Source organism: Trichechus manatus, unplaced genomic scaffold (assembly GCF_000243295.1).
Source record: "Trichechus manatus latirostris isolate Lorelei unplaced genomic scaffold, TriManLat1.0 scaffold00184, whole genome shotgun sequence".
Classification (NCBI taxonomy): Eukaryota; Metazoa; Chordata; class Mammalia; order Sirenia; family Trichechidae; genus Trichechus; species Trichechus manatus.
In genome coordinates this window covers 1578742-1595056 of record NW_004444120.1, presented here as the reverse complement: position 1 = coordinate 1595056, position 16315 = coordinate 1578742, and the positions used below count along the sequence as shown (strand labels likewise).

General features: G+C 43.7%; 1 protein-coding gene across 1 annotated transcript; it reads right to left on the bottom strand.

The window, feature by feature from the left end:
* Positions 1-8723: 8723 nt before the first annotated feature.
* Positions 8724-14259, bottom strand: APOLD1 (apolipoprotein L domain containing 1). The gene is made up of 2 exons (XM_004387326.3): positions 14137-14259; positions 8724-12593 (listed from the first exon to the last, which is right to left on the bottom strand). The coding sequence occupies exons 1-2, from the start codon at positions 14257-14259 to the stop codon at positions 11850-11852; spliced, it is 867 nt and encodes a 288-aa protein (XP_004387383.2). The 3' UTR covers positions 8724-11849.
* Positions 14260-16315: the final 2056 nt, after the last annotated feature.

Below are 16315 nucleotides of genomic sequence, written 5' to 3'. Positions count from 1 at the left end.
TCCACAGAGCCTCTGGGTGGATTTGAACCGCCACCAACCTTTTGGTTGGTAGCTGTTACCCAAGGAAGGACTCCATTCATTTTCAGAAGGTAATGGCTATTGTAGGAGCCAGGACTTGAACCTAGGCAGTCTGGCTCCAGAGCCCACACTCTTACCACCAAATATTGCCACTGTTTATCCCTAGGATGGCTAAGAGAAATGGAAATATCACTAGCATGCTTTTAAAATATTCCATTAGCTTAAGCCACTTTGTTTTGTCTTCTGAGTGTCTCTTCTGTGATAATTCGTTTCGCATCTCTTCTTGGTCTTACCTCGCAGTGAATATTAAAGCATCAGCATCTGCATTTCTCGCCCCCTGGCTTCTCTCTTCATCCTCTTCCTTTCCCAGCCTCCACATCTAATCCATCAGCAAGTCCCAGAGCCTTTGCTTCCAAAATTTATCTTGTGTCCCTTTACTTCTTCTCCCTTTCCATCACTACCACCATAGTCCAAAATAAACTTTATTATTGTTTGATTTCCCACAAGTCTATCAGCACTACGAGAGCAGTAACCCCATCTCTGCTGCGCACCACTGCAGTCCCCAGCGCTTAGCATATAATGGGCATTCGATAATGAAGGAGACTGGTTTGTAGCTCAGTCTCCTGTGAGTGTGCTTAGCATGGATAAATCCCCCAGAGCCTGATTATGTACTAATTATATGGATCACAGGGAGTTTCTGACCCGGAAAATCAAATGGAGAACAGCCCTGGAGTGGGTAATACAAAGAGGCTGCAGCGAGTCGCCTGGCAGACACCACCCAGTAGGCAGTCACTAGGAGCAGCTTAGTGTGGCTGCGGTGGGAGTGTGGCAATAAAGCCAACTTCTCAGCCACATTGGCCGTTTGCCCCCTTGAACATTAGCCAGAACATCTAGGTCCAAAACCACCCTTTATGTGCCAAGGATATGAGATTTTTGTCCAGTACTCTGGATTTTTATGTCCAGAACCTCTAGGTCTAAAACCACCCCTTATGTCCCAAGGATAAGAGATTTTTGTGTCTAGTACCCCAAAAATCTGGTGTCTCAGACTAAGAATTACAGTGAAGAGGACAAATGATGTTCTAGTAAGTAAATTAAAATATGGTAGGGCAGAGTTTAGCCTAAAGTCAACGAGAGGCAGGAAGTTCAAATACTATGCTATAATCCATATGTAGAAAACCACAAAGGTTAGGGTTTCAAGGTCAGTTCATACTATGGGGCGGGTAATAAAGGAAAAGGCAGCTTTGACTCATTTCCTGCCTTCCTGGTTGTTTCCTATTCCTTTCATACACAGGTGTATTTAAATGCACACACTGTTTTTTTAAAATAGTACTAGAAATGGAAGTGTTTGTGAAATTCTTTGGCAATCCAGATACTGTTGCCACAATGAAATATTTGTAATCCAAAGCAGATTCCAGCCACACTTCAAAAGTTTATGGATTTAAGTATAAGGAGTTTGAGGACTACATGTTGGCAATAAACAAGTAAACAAAATTAGACATCAACTGCTATATTGGACATTTCTCAAGCGTGGTGATAGCCCAACATCTTTTAAACAGCTTTTCTATTATTGGCAAACTTCCCCGATTAGGAGTCCGTCTCCATAAAGCAGAAACTAGAAACTCGCCCTCCCTGGTAGCCAGCGTGCAGGTGCATGACTTGGGCCCTACCCAACGGACTCATGGAAGTGGACACTGGCGTTGGCAGAGGTGTCCAGCTTAAGGGGCAGCAGTGACAAAGGTTCTGATGTCCAGAGCCTGGGTCACTAATGGAGTATAAGGTATAAGGTGCCTAGTGACAGCAGCAGTGGGGTGCTGCTGGAATGATCTGACAACATGGTTTGGATATTGCTTTTGGCTGCCTTGTCCCCAAGTCCTACTATCACCTTCCTGGAGAGTCTGTGAGCTTCCTAATATGCTTTAATAATTTCCTTTCCTGCTTAACTAGCTAGAATTCGTTCTGTTATTTGCATTTACGAACCCTAACTAGCAGAGCTGCTAAGGAAAAGGAACTATGTTTCCCAAATTATATTTAATTAAGGTAGTTATCGCCCACTCATCTGTCAGTTTGTCATACCGTGGTGGCTTATGTGTTACAGTGACGCTGGAAGCTATGCCACCAGTGTTTCAAATACCAGCAGGGTCACCCGTGCTGGACAAGTTTCAGTAGAGCTTTCAGACTAAGACAGACTAGGAAGAAGGACTGGATGATCTACTTTTGAAAAAATTTGCCAATGAAAACCTTATAGATAGCAGTGGAACATTGATATAGTGCTGGAAGATGAGCCCCCCAGGTTGGAAGGCCCTCAAAATACAACTAGGGAAGAGCTGCCTCCTCAAAGTAGAGTCAACCTTAATGATGGAGTAAAGCTTTCGGGATCAAAGACTACAGCCTTCAGTATGGATTATACCTCAACATAAAGAAAACAAATATCCTCACAACTGAACCAATAAGCAACATCATGAAAACAGAAGAAATATTGGAATTGTCAAGGATTTCATTTTACTTGAATCCACAATCAACAACCATGGAGGCAGCAGTCAAGAAATCAAACAATGTGTTTATTGCATTGGGCAAATCTGCTGCAAAAGACCTCTTTAAAATGTTGAAAAGCAAAGATGTCACTTTGAGGACTAAGGTGCGCCTGACCTAAGCCATGTATTTTTAATTGCCTCATGTATGAGAAAGCTGGACAATGAATAAGGAAGACTGAAGAATAATTGACGCCTTTGAATTATGGTTTTGGTGAAGAATATTGAATACACCCTGAACTGCCAGAAGAACGAACATATCTGTCTTGGAAGAGGTACAGCCAGAATAGTCCTTAGAAGGGAAGATGGCGAGACTTTGTCTTACATACTTTGGACATGTTGTCAGGAGGGACCAGTCCCTGGAGAAGGACATCATGCTTGGTAAAGTAGAGGGTCAGCAAAAAAGAGGAAGACCCTCAACGAGATGGATTGACACTGTGGCTGCAACAATGGTTTCAAACATAGCAATGATTGTGAGGATGGCCCAGGACCGGGCAGTGTTTCGTTCTGTTGTGCATGGGGTCGCCATGAGTTGGAACCAACTCAACAGCACCTAACTACAAGATAATTATATTTTGCAACTGGGTGGTGCAAATGGTTAAGCACTCACTTACTGACCTTAAGTTTAGTGTTTCAAACCAGGCCTTCAAACCGGTGAGAACCAGTGCGGTCATGTCTGACAAAGTGAAACCAAAACAGACTCAAATTTTTTCAATTTGGGTGAACCGGAATGATAACTGGATTGGGAAAAATTATGGGTTGAAGCCCTGGGATGGGAGACTTGGAAGAGGCATAGTAAGCCCTTTTAGGAGCCTGATGTGTGAGATTGGATTATTGGCAGAACTGTGGAGAGTGGCACACATTCAAAGTGACACAGTTGGCTGTCATGTTTGAGCAGGGCACTGCTGTTTCCAACTCTACTCAAAATACAATGGGCAAGAGATTTGGTTCCTATGCAATGTGTATACTGCCCTTGTTTTCTAAGAGACAGATTATGTTTCTAGCAGGGCTTTGACACATAAATTTTTGCATTCCAGTTATCATTCTGGTTCACTCAAATTTTTAAAATTCAAGTCTGTTTGAGTTTCACTTCCTCAGCCATGACTGAACTGGGCAGAACTGGTTTGAAGTCCTGGTTCAGACCTACCCAGAGGTGCCTTCTAAGTAAGGCCTAGAGATGTGCTTCTGAAAGGTCACAGCCTTGAAAACACCATGAAGTGTAGTTCTACTTTGCACACATAGGGTCACCATGAGTCAGAATCAACTGAAGTTAAAACACACTCACCAAACTGCTCTTAACTTCATAGCAAAAGGAAATACTTCTCTATATAGTCTTCTTTAAATGGCCCTTCTTATTGCCTGGCAATCGATCATGTATTTCTCTAGTCCTTTCACTCTCCCTCTCTCCTAAACAACTCCTCTCAACCATCCAGTGACCCCTCTCCCATCATCACTCTCCACTGATGACCTTGCTTCCTATTGTACTGCTTGAAGCCAAGGTGCAGTGCTCCCATGAGGGGAGTGGAGGGAGAGAAACACAGCTAGGGCTCTCTTTTTTGCACATTCTCCCTGTAACCTGCTTTATTCAGTCAATGATCTCCACCTTTATTTTCATCCCATCTGTCATGGATTGAATTATGTCCTCCAAAAATATCTGTCAACTTGGCTAGGTCATGAGTCCCAGTATTGTATGATTGTCTACCATTTTGTCATCTGATGTGATTTCCCTATGTGTTGTAAATCCTGTCACTATGATGTAATGAGATGGATTAGTGGTAGTTATATTGATGAGATATACAAGATTAGATAGTGTCTTAAGCCAGTCTCTTTTGGAATATAAAAGAGGTAAGTGAGCAGAGAGACATGGGAGCCTCATACCACCAAGAAAGCAGTACAGGGAACAGAGCGCATCCTTTGGACCTGAGGTTCCTGCACTGAGATGCTCCCAGACCAAGCGAAGACTGATGAGAAGGACCTTCCTCCAGAGCCAAAAGAGAAAGAAAGCCTTCCCCTGGAACTGGCACCCTGAATTCGGATTTCTAGCCTACTAGACTGTGAGAGAATAAACTTCTCTTTGTTAAAGCCGTCCACTTGTGCTATTTCTGAGATAAATCTTGTCTCTCTGTCTCTGTCTCTCTCTCTGCCTCTCTTTCTCTCTCTCTCTCTCTATAGATATACTTCACTGTTTTGCTTCTCTAGAGAACCCATCCTAAGACAGACCCTAAGAAGTTTCATTTTCAGAGGTCTTTTATACAAGATCTGGAAAGGCCTGCTGAACCAGCCATTCTTTTATATCTGTGCTGTCTCAGTTGATTCCTTGTCCCAGCACATTGGTAGTTACAAAAACTTCTCATTAAACATGTTTTTCCATTCCAGGTGTTTTGTTCACAAGAATTTTGTCATGCTCAGGAGATCTAGGACGACATCACAAAATATCTGTACTTAAGTTTTTACGACCAAAACTGAAGCTTGACAACTTTCAAATCAAGCCACATTGGTTTTTTTATTTTGTTTTGTTTTTGCAAACACTAGTTGTCTTAGTTATTTAGTGCTGCTATAACAGAAATACCACAAGTGGATGGCTTTAATAAAGAGAAATTTATTCTCTCACAGTCTAGGAGGCTAGAAGTCTGAATTCAGGGTGCCAGCTCCAGAAGGCTTTCTCTCTCTGTCGGCTCTGGGGGAAGTTCCTTGTCATCAATCTTCCCAAGTCAAGGAGCTTCTCAGCGTGGGAACCCCGGGTCCAAAGGATGCGCTCTTCTCCTGGCTCTTGTTTCTTGGTGGTATGAGGGTATGAGGTCCCCATGTCTCTGCTCGCTTCTCTCTTTTATATCTCAAAAGAGATTGACTTAAGACACAACCCTGCTCTTGTAGATTGAGTTCTGTCTCATTAACATAACTGCCCATAATCCTGCCTCATTAACATCATAAAGGTAGGATTTACAACCCATAAAAAATAACATCAGATGACAAAATGGTGGACAATCACACAATACTGGCCTAGCCAAATTGATACACATATTTTTGAGGAACACGATTCAATCCATAACAGTAGTCATTCACAAAACTGTATTTTAATTTCTTATTGATTAACCCACTAGCATAATATTACCCTACTAGATAACTAGATTGTTAGTGCCATGAGGGCTAGAACCCTGTTTATCTTGCTCACAAACGACAGTATGTGGTACAAGGTTAGAACTCAATAAATGTGTTCTGAATAAATGAATGAATCCATCAGTTTGTTGTTATTAATGTGGCGCCATTGTTGACTATGATTTTATATCAGAAATATACTTACTATTAGCGTAGCTAAGAGCATAACTCTAGACCCAGGCTTCCAGGGTTCAAATCCCAGGGCACCTCCTGCTAGTTGTTGTTGTTAGGTGCCATCAAGTCAATTTCTACTCATAGCGACCCCATGTGACAGAGTAGAACTGCCCCACACAGCTTCCTAGGCTGCAATCTTTATGGGAGTCGTTCACCAGGTCTGTCTCCCGGGGAGCCGCTGGGTGGGTTCAAACCGCCAACCTTTTGGTAGCAGCCAAGCACTTAACTATTGCGCCACCAGGGCTCCTTCTTGCTAGTTGTGTAACTTCTCAACTCTCAGTTTCTTTATCTAATAATATGGGGGTAATTCTAGCGTGCATCTCATAAAATTTATATAACATAAATGAGGTATGTCAAATACTTAGAACAGTACCTAGCAAGTTCTTAATGAATGTGGAATATCCCAAATTTATTTTCTATATTCATTATCTAAATGTCATTTTATGTAAGTACTGAGAAAAATATTGGATTTAGTGTTTAGTGACATTTTGAGAGTGCAATTTTAATAGCCAGGTGAGGGCAGAAACAAATGTCTGCATTAACGAGAAAAAGAAATCTTTAGCCTAAAGGAAAGATTTTAGACACGAACCCTCCTCCCCTCCACTCCATCTACTCAAAAGTTTTCTCCCACTTAAAAGTATTTTGGTAAAGTTGGCAACCGTATCTGCACGGATGCTGGAATAGGTCATGATACAGCTGCTCCTGTGTTTTAGGGAGGTAAAGGCCTTGGCTGTGACTCATTGCTAAGGTTCTGGGGCAAAGCAGGTCGCAGGCCTGCCTGCCCTCCCACCCCTGGGGTTGTATTTAAAATACAAAATTGGGTTAAATATCATTTTCTTCAGATGCAGCTCCATACAAACAAGCTTTACCAGTGCGGGCAAGACAAAATTTGGAGAGTCTTCTCTCCACAACCCAGTGGCAATGACAGTCAGGATTGGGAGTGCCGAGGGACCCTAACGTTCATTCCTAGCCCCTAGAAGTGTCTCGCTTCATCAGCGCCATTTCTTCTCTCCTAACAACTCCCTGGTTGCTAAGGGATTATTACCAGGTCTAAGGGCTCACCATTTGTCCTATTCCAGACCACAGCAGGGTTTACTTTCTCTCTTTGGGGTTTGCCAGGAGCAAAAAGTAGCATCCCAACCTCCTGTCAGCTCAACAAGAAGAGATTTATTGCAGTTAACTGAAAGGACACTTGTTACAACATATGCTTCAGCAAAGATAGGCTCCCAGCTTGTGGCTGGCCTTCGCAAACAGTCAGGGTCCTGCCAACGCAGCCTTTTTTTTTTTTTTGCCATTGCAGCAGAAGTCATTAGCGATGCAGCATCCAGACCCAGGAAGGTTTCCAAGGTGGAGCCTCAGAGGCTGGCACTCAGGTGCTGAGATCACCTGCCGGAGCCACAACAAGCTTTTTGTTTGGGCTGCTGAGCCCCCTACCCAATGTGCACCTCCTTTTCTTCCTCACACACAGAATACTAGGTATATTGAGAGCAGCAATAGTCTCAGCTAAAAATGATACATTTCTTAGCCCGCCTTGCATGATTATGATCCATAACTTGCAAGGTGAGGTGCCCTGGCTATTTCTGGGAGAGTCTGCCATCCTGATAGAGGTGTTGTGCCTCACACTCCCTCTCTGCCTCTCTAGTGTTTGGGTTTTGTGAAGGCTGCTTTGCCTCATTCTAGGTTTCCTGTCACTTATGGGTAGTTTTCCCTTCCGACAACTCCATCTTAAGTCCGTTCTGGCATAAGTCGAATACCTCGCTTTTTTTAAAAGTTTTCATTATTATTACCTTTTATTATCAGTATCTTTATAAATCATAACATTGAACATCTTGAGTGAACGTCTGAGAATGATAACATCAGCAAATTACATGCTGCAACATTGTATGTAGTCCATATTTATAATGATAACCAAACCAAACCCGTTGCTCTCGAGTTGATTCCGACTCATAGCGACCCTATAGGACAGAGTAGAACTGCCCCATAGGGTTTCCAAGGAGCAGCTGGCCGATTCGAACTGCTTACCTTTTGATTAGCAGCCGTAGCTCTGAACCACTGCATCACCAGGGTTCCATTTATAATGATAAAATATACAAAAAAAGATGGTCCTAAATGCGCCTGCCTTAACTTGAATACGTCATAAATCAGCGACTACCTGGTACTTCCCAGGCTGCAATTATTTTCAAAGGCTTTGAGGCTGCTGTAAGTCTGACTTGCAGATAATGAGAGAATTCCTATATATGAGTCGACTGCTTTTTCAAAATTGATCCATATAGTTTGATGTTGAATATTCTGAGTGAAAAAAATTAAACATCTGCCCTTTTTCAAAGTTACTGATACATACACAGGTAAACATGGGGTTAGGTAATTAATTACAGGGAGATCAAAAAATTTGTGGAATGGGCAGTTTATTTCAGTTAAGAGGAAGGACTAATTTTGCCACAGTGGGAAAGGATGTGTTTTAGGGCAGCAATGTGGAGTTCAAAAACTGCTACGTTTAATTGTATCCCATTTACGTCTGCGTAATGTCCTTATCTCCGTGTCTCAATTCCCTCTACTTTCCTTTCACACCAAGGTATCAGATGAGAACTATGTTAAGCTGACGGATTGTTTGACATATCTGATCTAGCGTAGCTTCTACAACACTCCTTTCTCTTTTTTCCCCAGGAGATACTTTTGACATTGACATATAGCATATTGGAGAGGACAGATGCCTGAGGGCAAATGCATCAAAGCTCTTAGGATTCGAATATTTCTGACAAATCAGAAAAGGTGTTTTTTTTTTTTTTAATGGAGCAGAGTGTCATTTTATGGAGTCCTTGAAATGCAGAAGCAAATGAATCTCCTTTATTGTGAAATAAAACAATCCAAATGATTGCAAACCCGAGAAACTAAGAGAGAACAACTTAAACATTTAGCACAAACACGTTTATTTTTCAAATTCTGACATTTTTCTGAAGTACACTTGTAATCTAAATACCCCTCTCCCTTCTTCCCTGTACAACATACCATTTTCAACCTGTTTGTTTATGGAATGAATGCCTTAAAGAGAAGCCTTACTCACATTCCCATGAAAGAAATAAATATATACTTGTCTCTAGGATCAATTTAACTGAATTTGACTAAATCCTGGTAAAGGCTCCAATCTTCGTAACAGGCTCGTAACAGAATGGATAATGTTTCATTATTAACAAATTGGTATAACATAGCTAAGCAGTTAATTAAAGTATTCAGATGCATTCAATGAGCTTCTATGGTGTGCAAAGTATCCTTCCAAAGTAGGCGCTCTTCTTTAGATGTAAATTATAACTTCAGAAGTTAGGACTTTGATACATTCAAGATACCCTAATGATAGGAAAAGTTTGCTACTACTTCCAAAGGTGCCCAGTTTATTGCCAAGGAATAGCTTAGGCACTGGAAGAACAAATCAAACTTAAGCATTAAAAAAAAAAAGAAGTTAGGGAGTGGCTGTACCTTTAAGACATAAAAACCACGAACGACAATATGAAGTACATTCTGGTGATGTAAAATTCTAGCACCTGTGCAGGGTAGGCTAGAAAAGGACACCAGTTTAAAAAGAAACCAATATCAACTTCAAAATAAGCCAGGATGCAAATGAACTGCAATTTATAGGAATAATTAACGTATAGAAATACCAGCTCCTCCTCCCAGCACTGAAACTATACTCCCTCAGACACACTGCCATCACTGGGAACGGTGGAGTAGAGTTGCTAAATGTATAGTATATTAAATAATTAAAGAATACAGCCAAGTTTCTGTGTGTGGTCCCAAAGATTTTTTAACATATTTTTTCAATATTACAGTTGTAGGAATGAAAAATGAAGACAATATAAGTATTTTCTTAGAGAGAGCTTACAGAGTTCTTACGGACCCCAAAGTGGAAACAACACATCATCATACTTCCTTCACACATCTCTAGTTGTTATTGTTTCCTGCCCTAAATAGGTTCTCCTTCCAGGCCAAGTGTCATCCACTGGCAGAGTACCTTCAGGATAGGTATACTTGCATCATTTACATATCCCTCAATTCAAGCCTCCATTTACAAGCTTAAGCTCAGATTCTGGTCTCTCTATTCAGAACATCCCCGTAAAACCCATTGCCATCGAGTCGATTCCAACTCATAGCAACCCTATAGGACAGAGTAGAACTGCCCCATAGAGTTTCCAAGGAGCACCTGGTGGATTCAAACTGCTGACCTTTTGGTTAGCAGCCATAGCTCTTAACCACTCCACCACCAGGGTTTCCCAGAACTTCCCGCACTTACTTAAAAGGCTCATTTAAAACACTAAAAAAAAAAATTCTCCCTGAAGGGAGAGACTTATTCAAGGAGAGCAGTGCTATTGCCAGCTGATGCTCTGCCTTAGAAAGTAAAACTCAACCTCATCTCTTTAAGAGAGCCCCAGTGGTCTCCCATTCAAAAACTTGCTATTTCTATTATTTTCTAAATATGGTGCTTAAATAAAATTAAATGCAAATAATAAACAGTAATTAAATAAGGAACCTGAAATAAATTAAAAAATACACGGTCTGGTGGTTTTCGGAGAAGGTAATAGAGAAAGGTCAGTCCCTTTAAGTTCACATTCCTTTCTGTACCAGTGTGGACAATGAGTGGGCAATGCTGCCCTCTAAAGGGCTTTCTGTGTCACAGCCTTTAGTTCAGACGGTGGGAAAGGGCCCGAAGATGCGCTGATGAGCAATCACGCACACACTTTCGTTTGCTTATGGGACGAAGTCTGTCCTCGACCTTCTATGAATGACTCTGAAGACCATGTAGCCCCTAGAGAGGCGGTGTGTCTTCATGAAGTCTCATTGTTACACTGGTTCCCAAACCTTAGTGTGCATTACAACCATCTGGAGGGTTTGTTTAAACACAGGTTGCTGGGCCACACCCCCAGAGTTTCTGATTCTGTAAGTCAAGGGTCGGTCTAAGAATGTGCTTTTCTAACAAGTTCCAAGGTGATGCTAATGTTGCCAGTCCAGGTACCACACTTTGTGTGCCAGACACTGTACTAGGCACTTTATTTAATATCTCACAACAGGGTGATGTTTTATCATCTCTGTTTTACAGGGCCAACAAGCTAAGTCTCAGAGATTAATTGGCCAAGATCACATAGTTTGTGACAAAGCCGATAATAAACTCAGAACCGTCTAACTCAGAAACCACTGCTCTTTTCTCTACACTGTGATATCAGTAAATACAAATTTTCGTCACTCCATCTTTCTTGGCCTTAGCTGCTTTATGCAAGGGGGCAGGACTTAGATGCCGGCTTACTTTTTTTCCCTCTATCAGAATACCTGGAGGTTGGGTTTGAAAGCTCAGCCCACAGCCACCCAGAAAAGGTCCACTCCATTTGCAGGCTGGTTCCGTGAGTGGGTGAGCTGAGAGGTGAAGGGAGGGCCCTGTCTAGGTCCTGAATCCTCCTGGAACGTTCGTTCAGAGGGGGTCTAGCCTGCTTTGGACTCCGGGGTTTTTTGTACTCAGAAACTCGGAAGAGAGGTTTTAGAGCTAACCTCTCACGAGGATTTTAAGGACCTGGGAAGCCTAGTGGGTCTCAGAGACGACCCAGAGCGTGGCTGTGTCTCTCTACGCTCTCCAGCCTCAGCTCAAACCACCACAGCAGGGGCAGAGACCCCTTAACTTGAAAACCGGAGTGACCAAGTACTTTGGCTTAGCTGTGTGAAGACTGAAAGTTTTCGATAAAGGAAAAACAGTTTTCAGGTCACGTACCCCACTGGGATAACGCAAGTGGAAAGTCATTATTAGCACGGAGCCCCATGCAGGATGTCACAGTGATAGGAAAACGACTGTGAGGCCCCACCCACTTCAAAACAGTTTTTTCTCATCCTTTGCATTCACCTCCTGACCCAGCTTGGTGTTTTCCTGAGGGAGCTATAAATCTGGAGCATCCCATGGGGATGGTTTCTGGCCTTGGTCATGAGGGGGAAAGGATGTTCTCAGAAAAACAGTCCCGCGGGCTGATCAGCAGAGGTCTCGTGGGCGTGGCCACGGCTGGACTTGGTGCGGAGCTGTACCCTGGACTCCAGCTGCTCGCTGAGCTCGTCCAGAGCCCCCGTGCAGGACTCTAGGCTCTCGGCCAGTTTCTGAATCTTGGCCTTCAGCACGGCCTGGCTAACCGTGGTGGCCCCCTCGGCCCGCCTGGGGATGAGGACGCCACGTGAGCCGAAGAAGACGATGAAATAGACAGAGTTGTACAGGGCGACGGAGGCGTTCCTCCCGCACTGCAGCAGCTGGCGGTCCCCGCGGCCCTGCCAGCGGCAGAAGAACTCCAGGCAGCTCAGGATCTCGCGCATCTGGTCCTGGCAGGTGGCGGCGATCTCCCGCACCCTCCGCAGCTCCCGGGAGTTGAAGAAGACCAGGGAGAGGTCGGAAGTGATGGTGACGGCCCCTCCGGCGGTGGCCACCCCCAGCCCCACGGCCGACGCCAGAAGCGAGGCCCCCAGGGTGATGGGGCTGAGCGAGAGGCCCACGATGGCGGCCACAGCGCCCGCGGCGCTGAGCGAGCTGCCCGCCACATTGGCCGCCAGGGAGCGCCTGCGGAGGCGCTCGAGGCGCCGGGCCACCTCGCGCAGGCGCAGCACCTGGCCGTGCAGGCGACCCCGGCGGTCCAGCAGCAGCCCCTGGAAGCGCCGCAGCGAGTCCGCGCCCTGCGGCTCCCAGGCCTCCGGCCTCTCCATGGCCTGCGGGGACACAGGCACACAGTTAGCCGAGCTGCTCCCCCTCGCGGTTCCCGTACGCAAGCGGGAATGTTAAAAATAACAGCTACTGCCACGCAAGGGACAGTTTCCACTGGGTCATGTGTCAAGCTCTCAAAGACCAGTTTTGTAATCTCGGACAAGTCACACAGGTTGTTAGGACCTTAAATCCGCATATTCAAATAGGAATAATGCCACCTTTTGCTTTTCTCCCTGTGGACTTTATTGACCATCTGTTAAATAAGATTTAAACTTACTGAGGAGGGGATGCTGGTATTAGAAGGTCCTCCAATACTGAGGCTTTCACTGTGTTTGAAAGAGTATTTTACAAATGGTAGGTTGTATAGTTTACAAAGCCCTTTCATTATAGGAAGACTTGGATCCTAGGACTTTTGCAGCAGCTCTTTCTCTCTCTTTGACAGGTGAAAAAGTCACCAAAATCTCAAAAATCAAATTGTTCATCAAATTTAAGAAACTCATCTAAGTTAGATGCTTGCCTGAAACAACTCTTCTGCTTGTTTTCCTTTCAGACTTCCATCTTAGCATCAAGCCTAAAATGTGGTTTGCACTATTTATTCCTTTAATAGACAACTAGTACTCTTCAAGTCTTCTTCAGAAATCACTCTTTGATAGTCACTTAATTAAAATTAAATTGTATTAATACCACTGTATTTCTTTGTTATTTTAATAAATAAATAAAACCAAACCCGTTGCAGTCAAGTCGATTCCAACTCATAGCGACCCTATAGAACAGAGTAGAACTGCCCTATAGGGTTTCCAAGGAGTGGCTGGTGGATTGGAACTGCCGACCCTTTGGTTAGCAGCCATAGCTCTTAACCACTACACCACCAGGGCTCCTTGTTATTAAAGCTTCCTAAAAAAGACAAAAATTAGTCATGGTTGAATAAAATAAAGTGGTCAAAATTTCTGTTCAGCAATTCACTGAGGGCTACCTTGTACCAAGCTGAATTGAAGCCAATTGAAGATGACTAACAGAGAGAGCTGTGCACTCTAGGGTGAAAGTACATCCTTCCTACCTGCCAAAGATTTCACCTTCATATCCCCTGTCGTCCCCATTGTCAAGAACTTCTTAAAAGTGGCAAATAAGCCTCAGAAGGAGAACATTTCAGTACTAGTGCCTTGCGTATAAAACGGTCTTTTATACTTTCCAAAGACATTTTAATGAACATTTTCTCTTTTGATTCTTTCAATAACCCTGTGATATATCAGAGCAGGAATTAATATTCTCATCTGGAAGATGAGGAAATGGCAACACAGTCTCATTCTAGATGCACCTGATTCTTCACAGGGCCCAGCCTAGAATCCAGGTCTCCTGACTCCTAGGTCCTCATTTTACTTTCATGCTTCTATAATCCAACCCATCAGTGATACATTTCCAGGTAAAGGCACCTCTTAGCAAAATGAGATAAAGTCACTCAAAATATTTAATGGACCAAGGATACAACCCCACTATTACAAGAATCCAGTAGCTATTTTTCAGCAATATCCTTCCAAGCTCCCCACTTACCATCCACTTGGATGCCTCCGGGAAAGGAAAATATGAGGCTGTTTCTGGATGAGACTGCTTTATAGTTCCCGAGGGCCAATGGCCGCCCTGGGAAAGCCTTGTCTCATTCTGTGAATTTGCCATTTCCTGCCCTGGCCCCTGCTGCCTTCGTCCAGAAGGATGTGACATGGTGGAAAGTGACCTGCAAGTCACACAGCACATCCCGTATTTAGGAAATGAACATTGTGTGTTCGCTTTCCCCCAAGTGCAGGAAAAGGATCACATGCTCTTCCCCAACTTGAAGCAAGTGTTGTCATTTTCCCAGGGGGGATACTCTGCCTTTCCTCTCCTGTGAATAGCGAATGACGTTATGTGGGAGGACATCAAACGCACCCCAGGCTGACCAATTATAGTGTTTCTTGAGAGGCCACCGTTACAAAACCATTTTTAAAAAGAAAAGGGAGAGGAAAAAAAAAACCCTCTTACATCTGATATTAACCACTCATGGTTTACTCCTGTGAAGCTGTGAGTGGTGGAAACGTGATCCACCCAGCTTGCAGCCCTTATCATCCGGTCTTCAGAATACAAGGCCACACCCACAGGAAGGGCTGCGTGCAGATTTGGGCATCTCCAGCTGTGGAGAAGACATTGGAGGTCTCTAAAAGGGTACACTGCAGGCCAAATGCGTCAGAAAAATCAATGGGGTCAGGCTGCACAAGATGCTAATTATATACTTTCAACAGCGAGGATTCGGCTTCCTGCATTTTTTCTTTGGAGTAACACTTGTAGCCCCGTTTGATAGTTAAATGAATTCTATCTACAGGTTAGTGAAGCGCAGGTTGAAGGGCAATTATCTCCATAATTCAGGAAGGAAAAATGAGTGTAGCATCTGTGGACTTATCACAGACCAGGACATCGAGAGGTGGTTGGAGATCAGCCAGGGAACTCAGTCCTACCGTAGGGGCCGAAATTCAATCTCCCTTCTAACACTCCCACCTTCAGATGTTGTTGTTATTGTCAGTTGTCCTGAATCAGCTCCAATTCATGGAGACTCCATGTATAACAGAATAAATGTTGCCCGTTTCTGTGCTATCTTCAGGAAGGTTGGTATGCTCGAGTCCATTGTTTTGGCCACTGTGTCCTTCCAATCTAGGGAGCTCATTTCCCAGCACTATGTCAGACTATATCAGCCATGGTGTTTTCAGTCGTCTCATACGCATGAGAAAGCTTGACAATCAACAAGGAAGCCCGAAGAAGAATTGATGCCTTTGAATTATGGTGTTGGTAAAGAATATTGAATATACCATGGACTGCCAAAAGGACGAACAAATCTGTATCGGAAGAAGTACAGCCAGAATGCTCCTTAGAACAAGGATGGTGAGACTTTGTCTCACATACTTTGGACATGTTGTCAAGAGAGATCAGTCCCCGGAGAAGGGCATCATGCTTGGTAAAGTAGAGGGTCAGGGAAAAAGAGGAAGACCCTCAACAAGATGGATTGACAAGCTGGCCACAACAATGGGCTCACGCATAACAACGACCGTGAGGATGGAGCAGGACCAGGCAGGGTTTTACTTGGTTGTGCACAGGGTCGCTATGAGTTGGAGCCAGCTCGACGGCACCGAACAACAACATATCAGACAATATTCTGTTGTGATCCATAGGGTTTTCATTGGCTAGTTTTTAGAAGTAGATTGCCAGGCCTTTCTTCCTACTCTGTCTTAGTCTGGAAGCGCCACTGAAACCTGTCCACCATGGGTGACCCTGCTGTTATTTGAAATACCAGTGGCACAGCTTCCAGTGTCATAGCAACACGCAAGCCACCACAGTAGGACAAACTGACAGACAGGAATTGGCACCTTGAGATAAAGAATGCCAAATAAGTTTTTCCCTTAAATTGACCTGATTATTGACACATGAAGAAATGCTCACGATCAGTAGCCATTAGAGAGATGCAAATCAAAACTACAATGAGATGCCAGCTCACCCCAACAAGGCTAGCATTAATTCAAAACCCACAAAATTATAAATGTTGGCGAGGTTGTGGAGCGACTGGAACACTTATACACTGCTGGTGGAAATGTAAAATGGTACGACCACTTTGGAAATGGATTTGGCGCTTCCTTAAAAAGCTATAAATAGAAGTACCATAAGATCCAGCAATCCCACTCCTTGGAATATATCCTAGAGAAATAAGAGC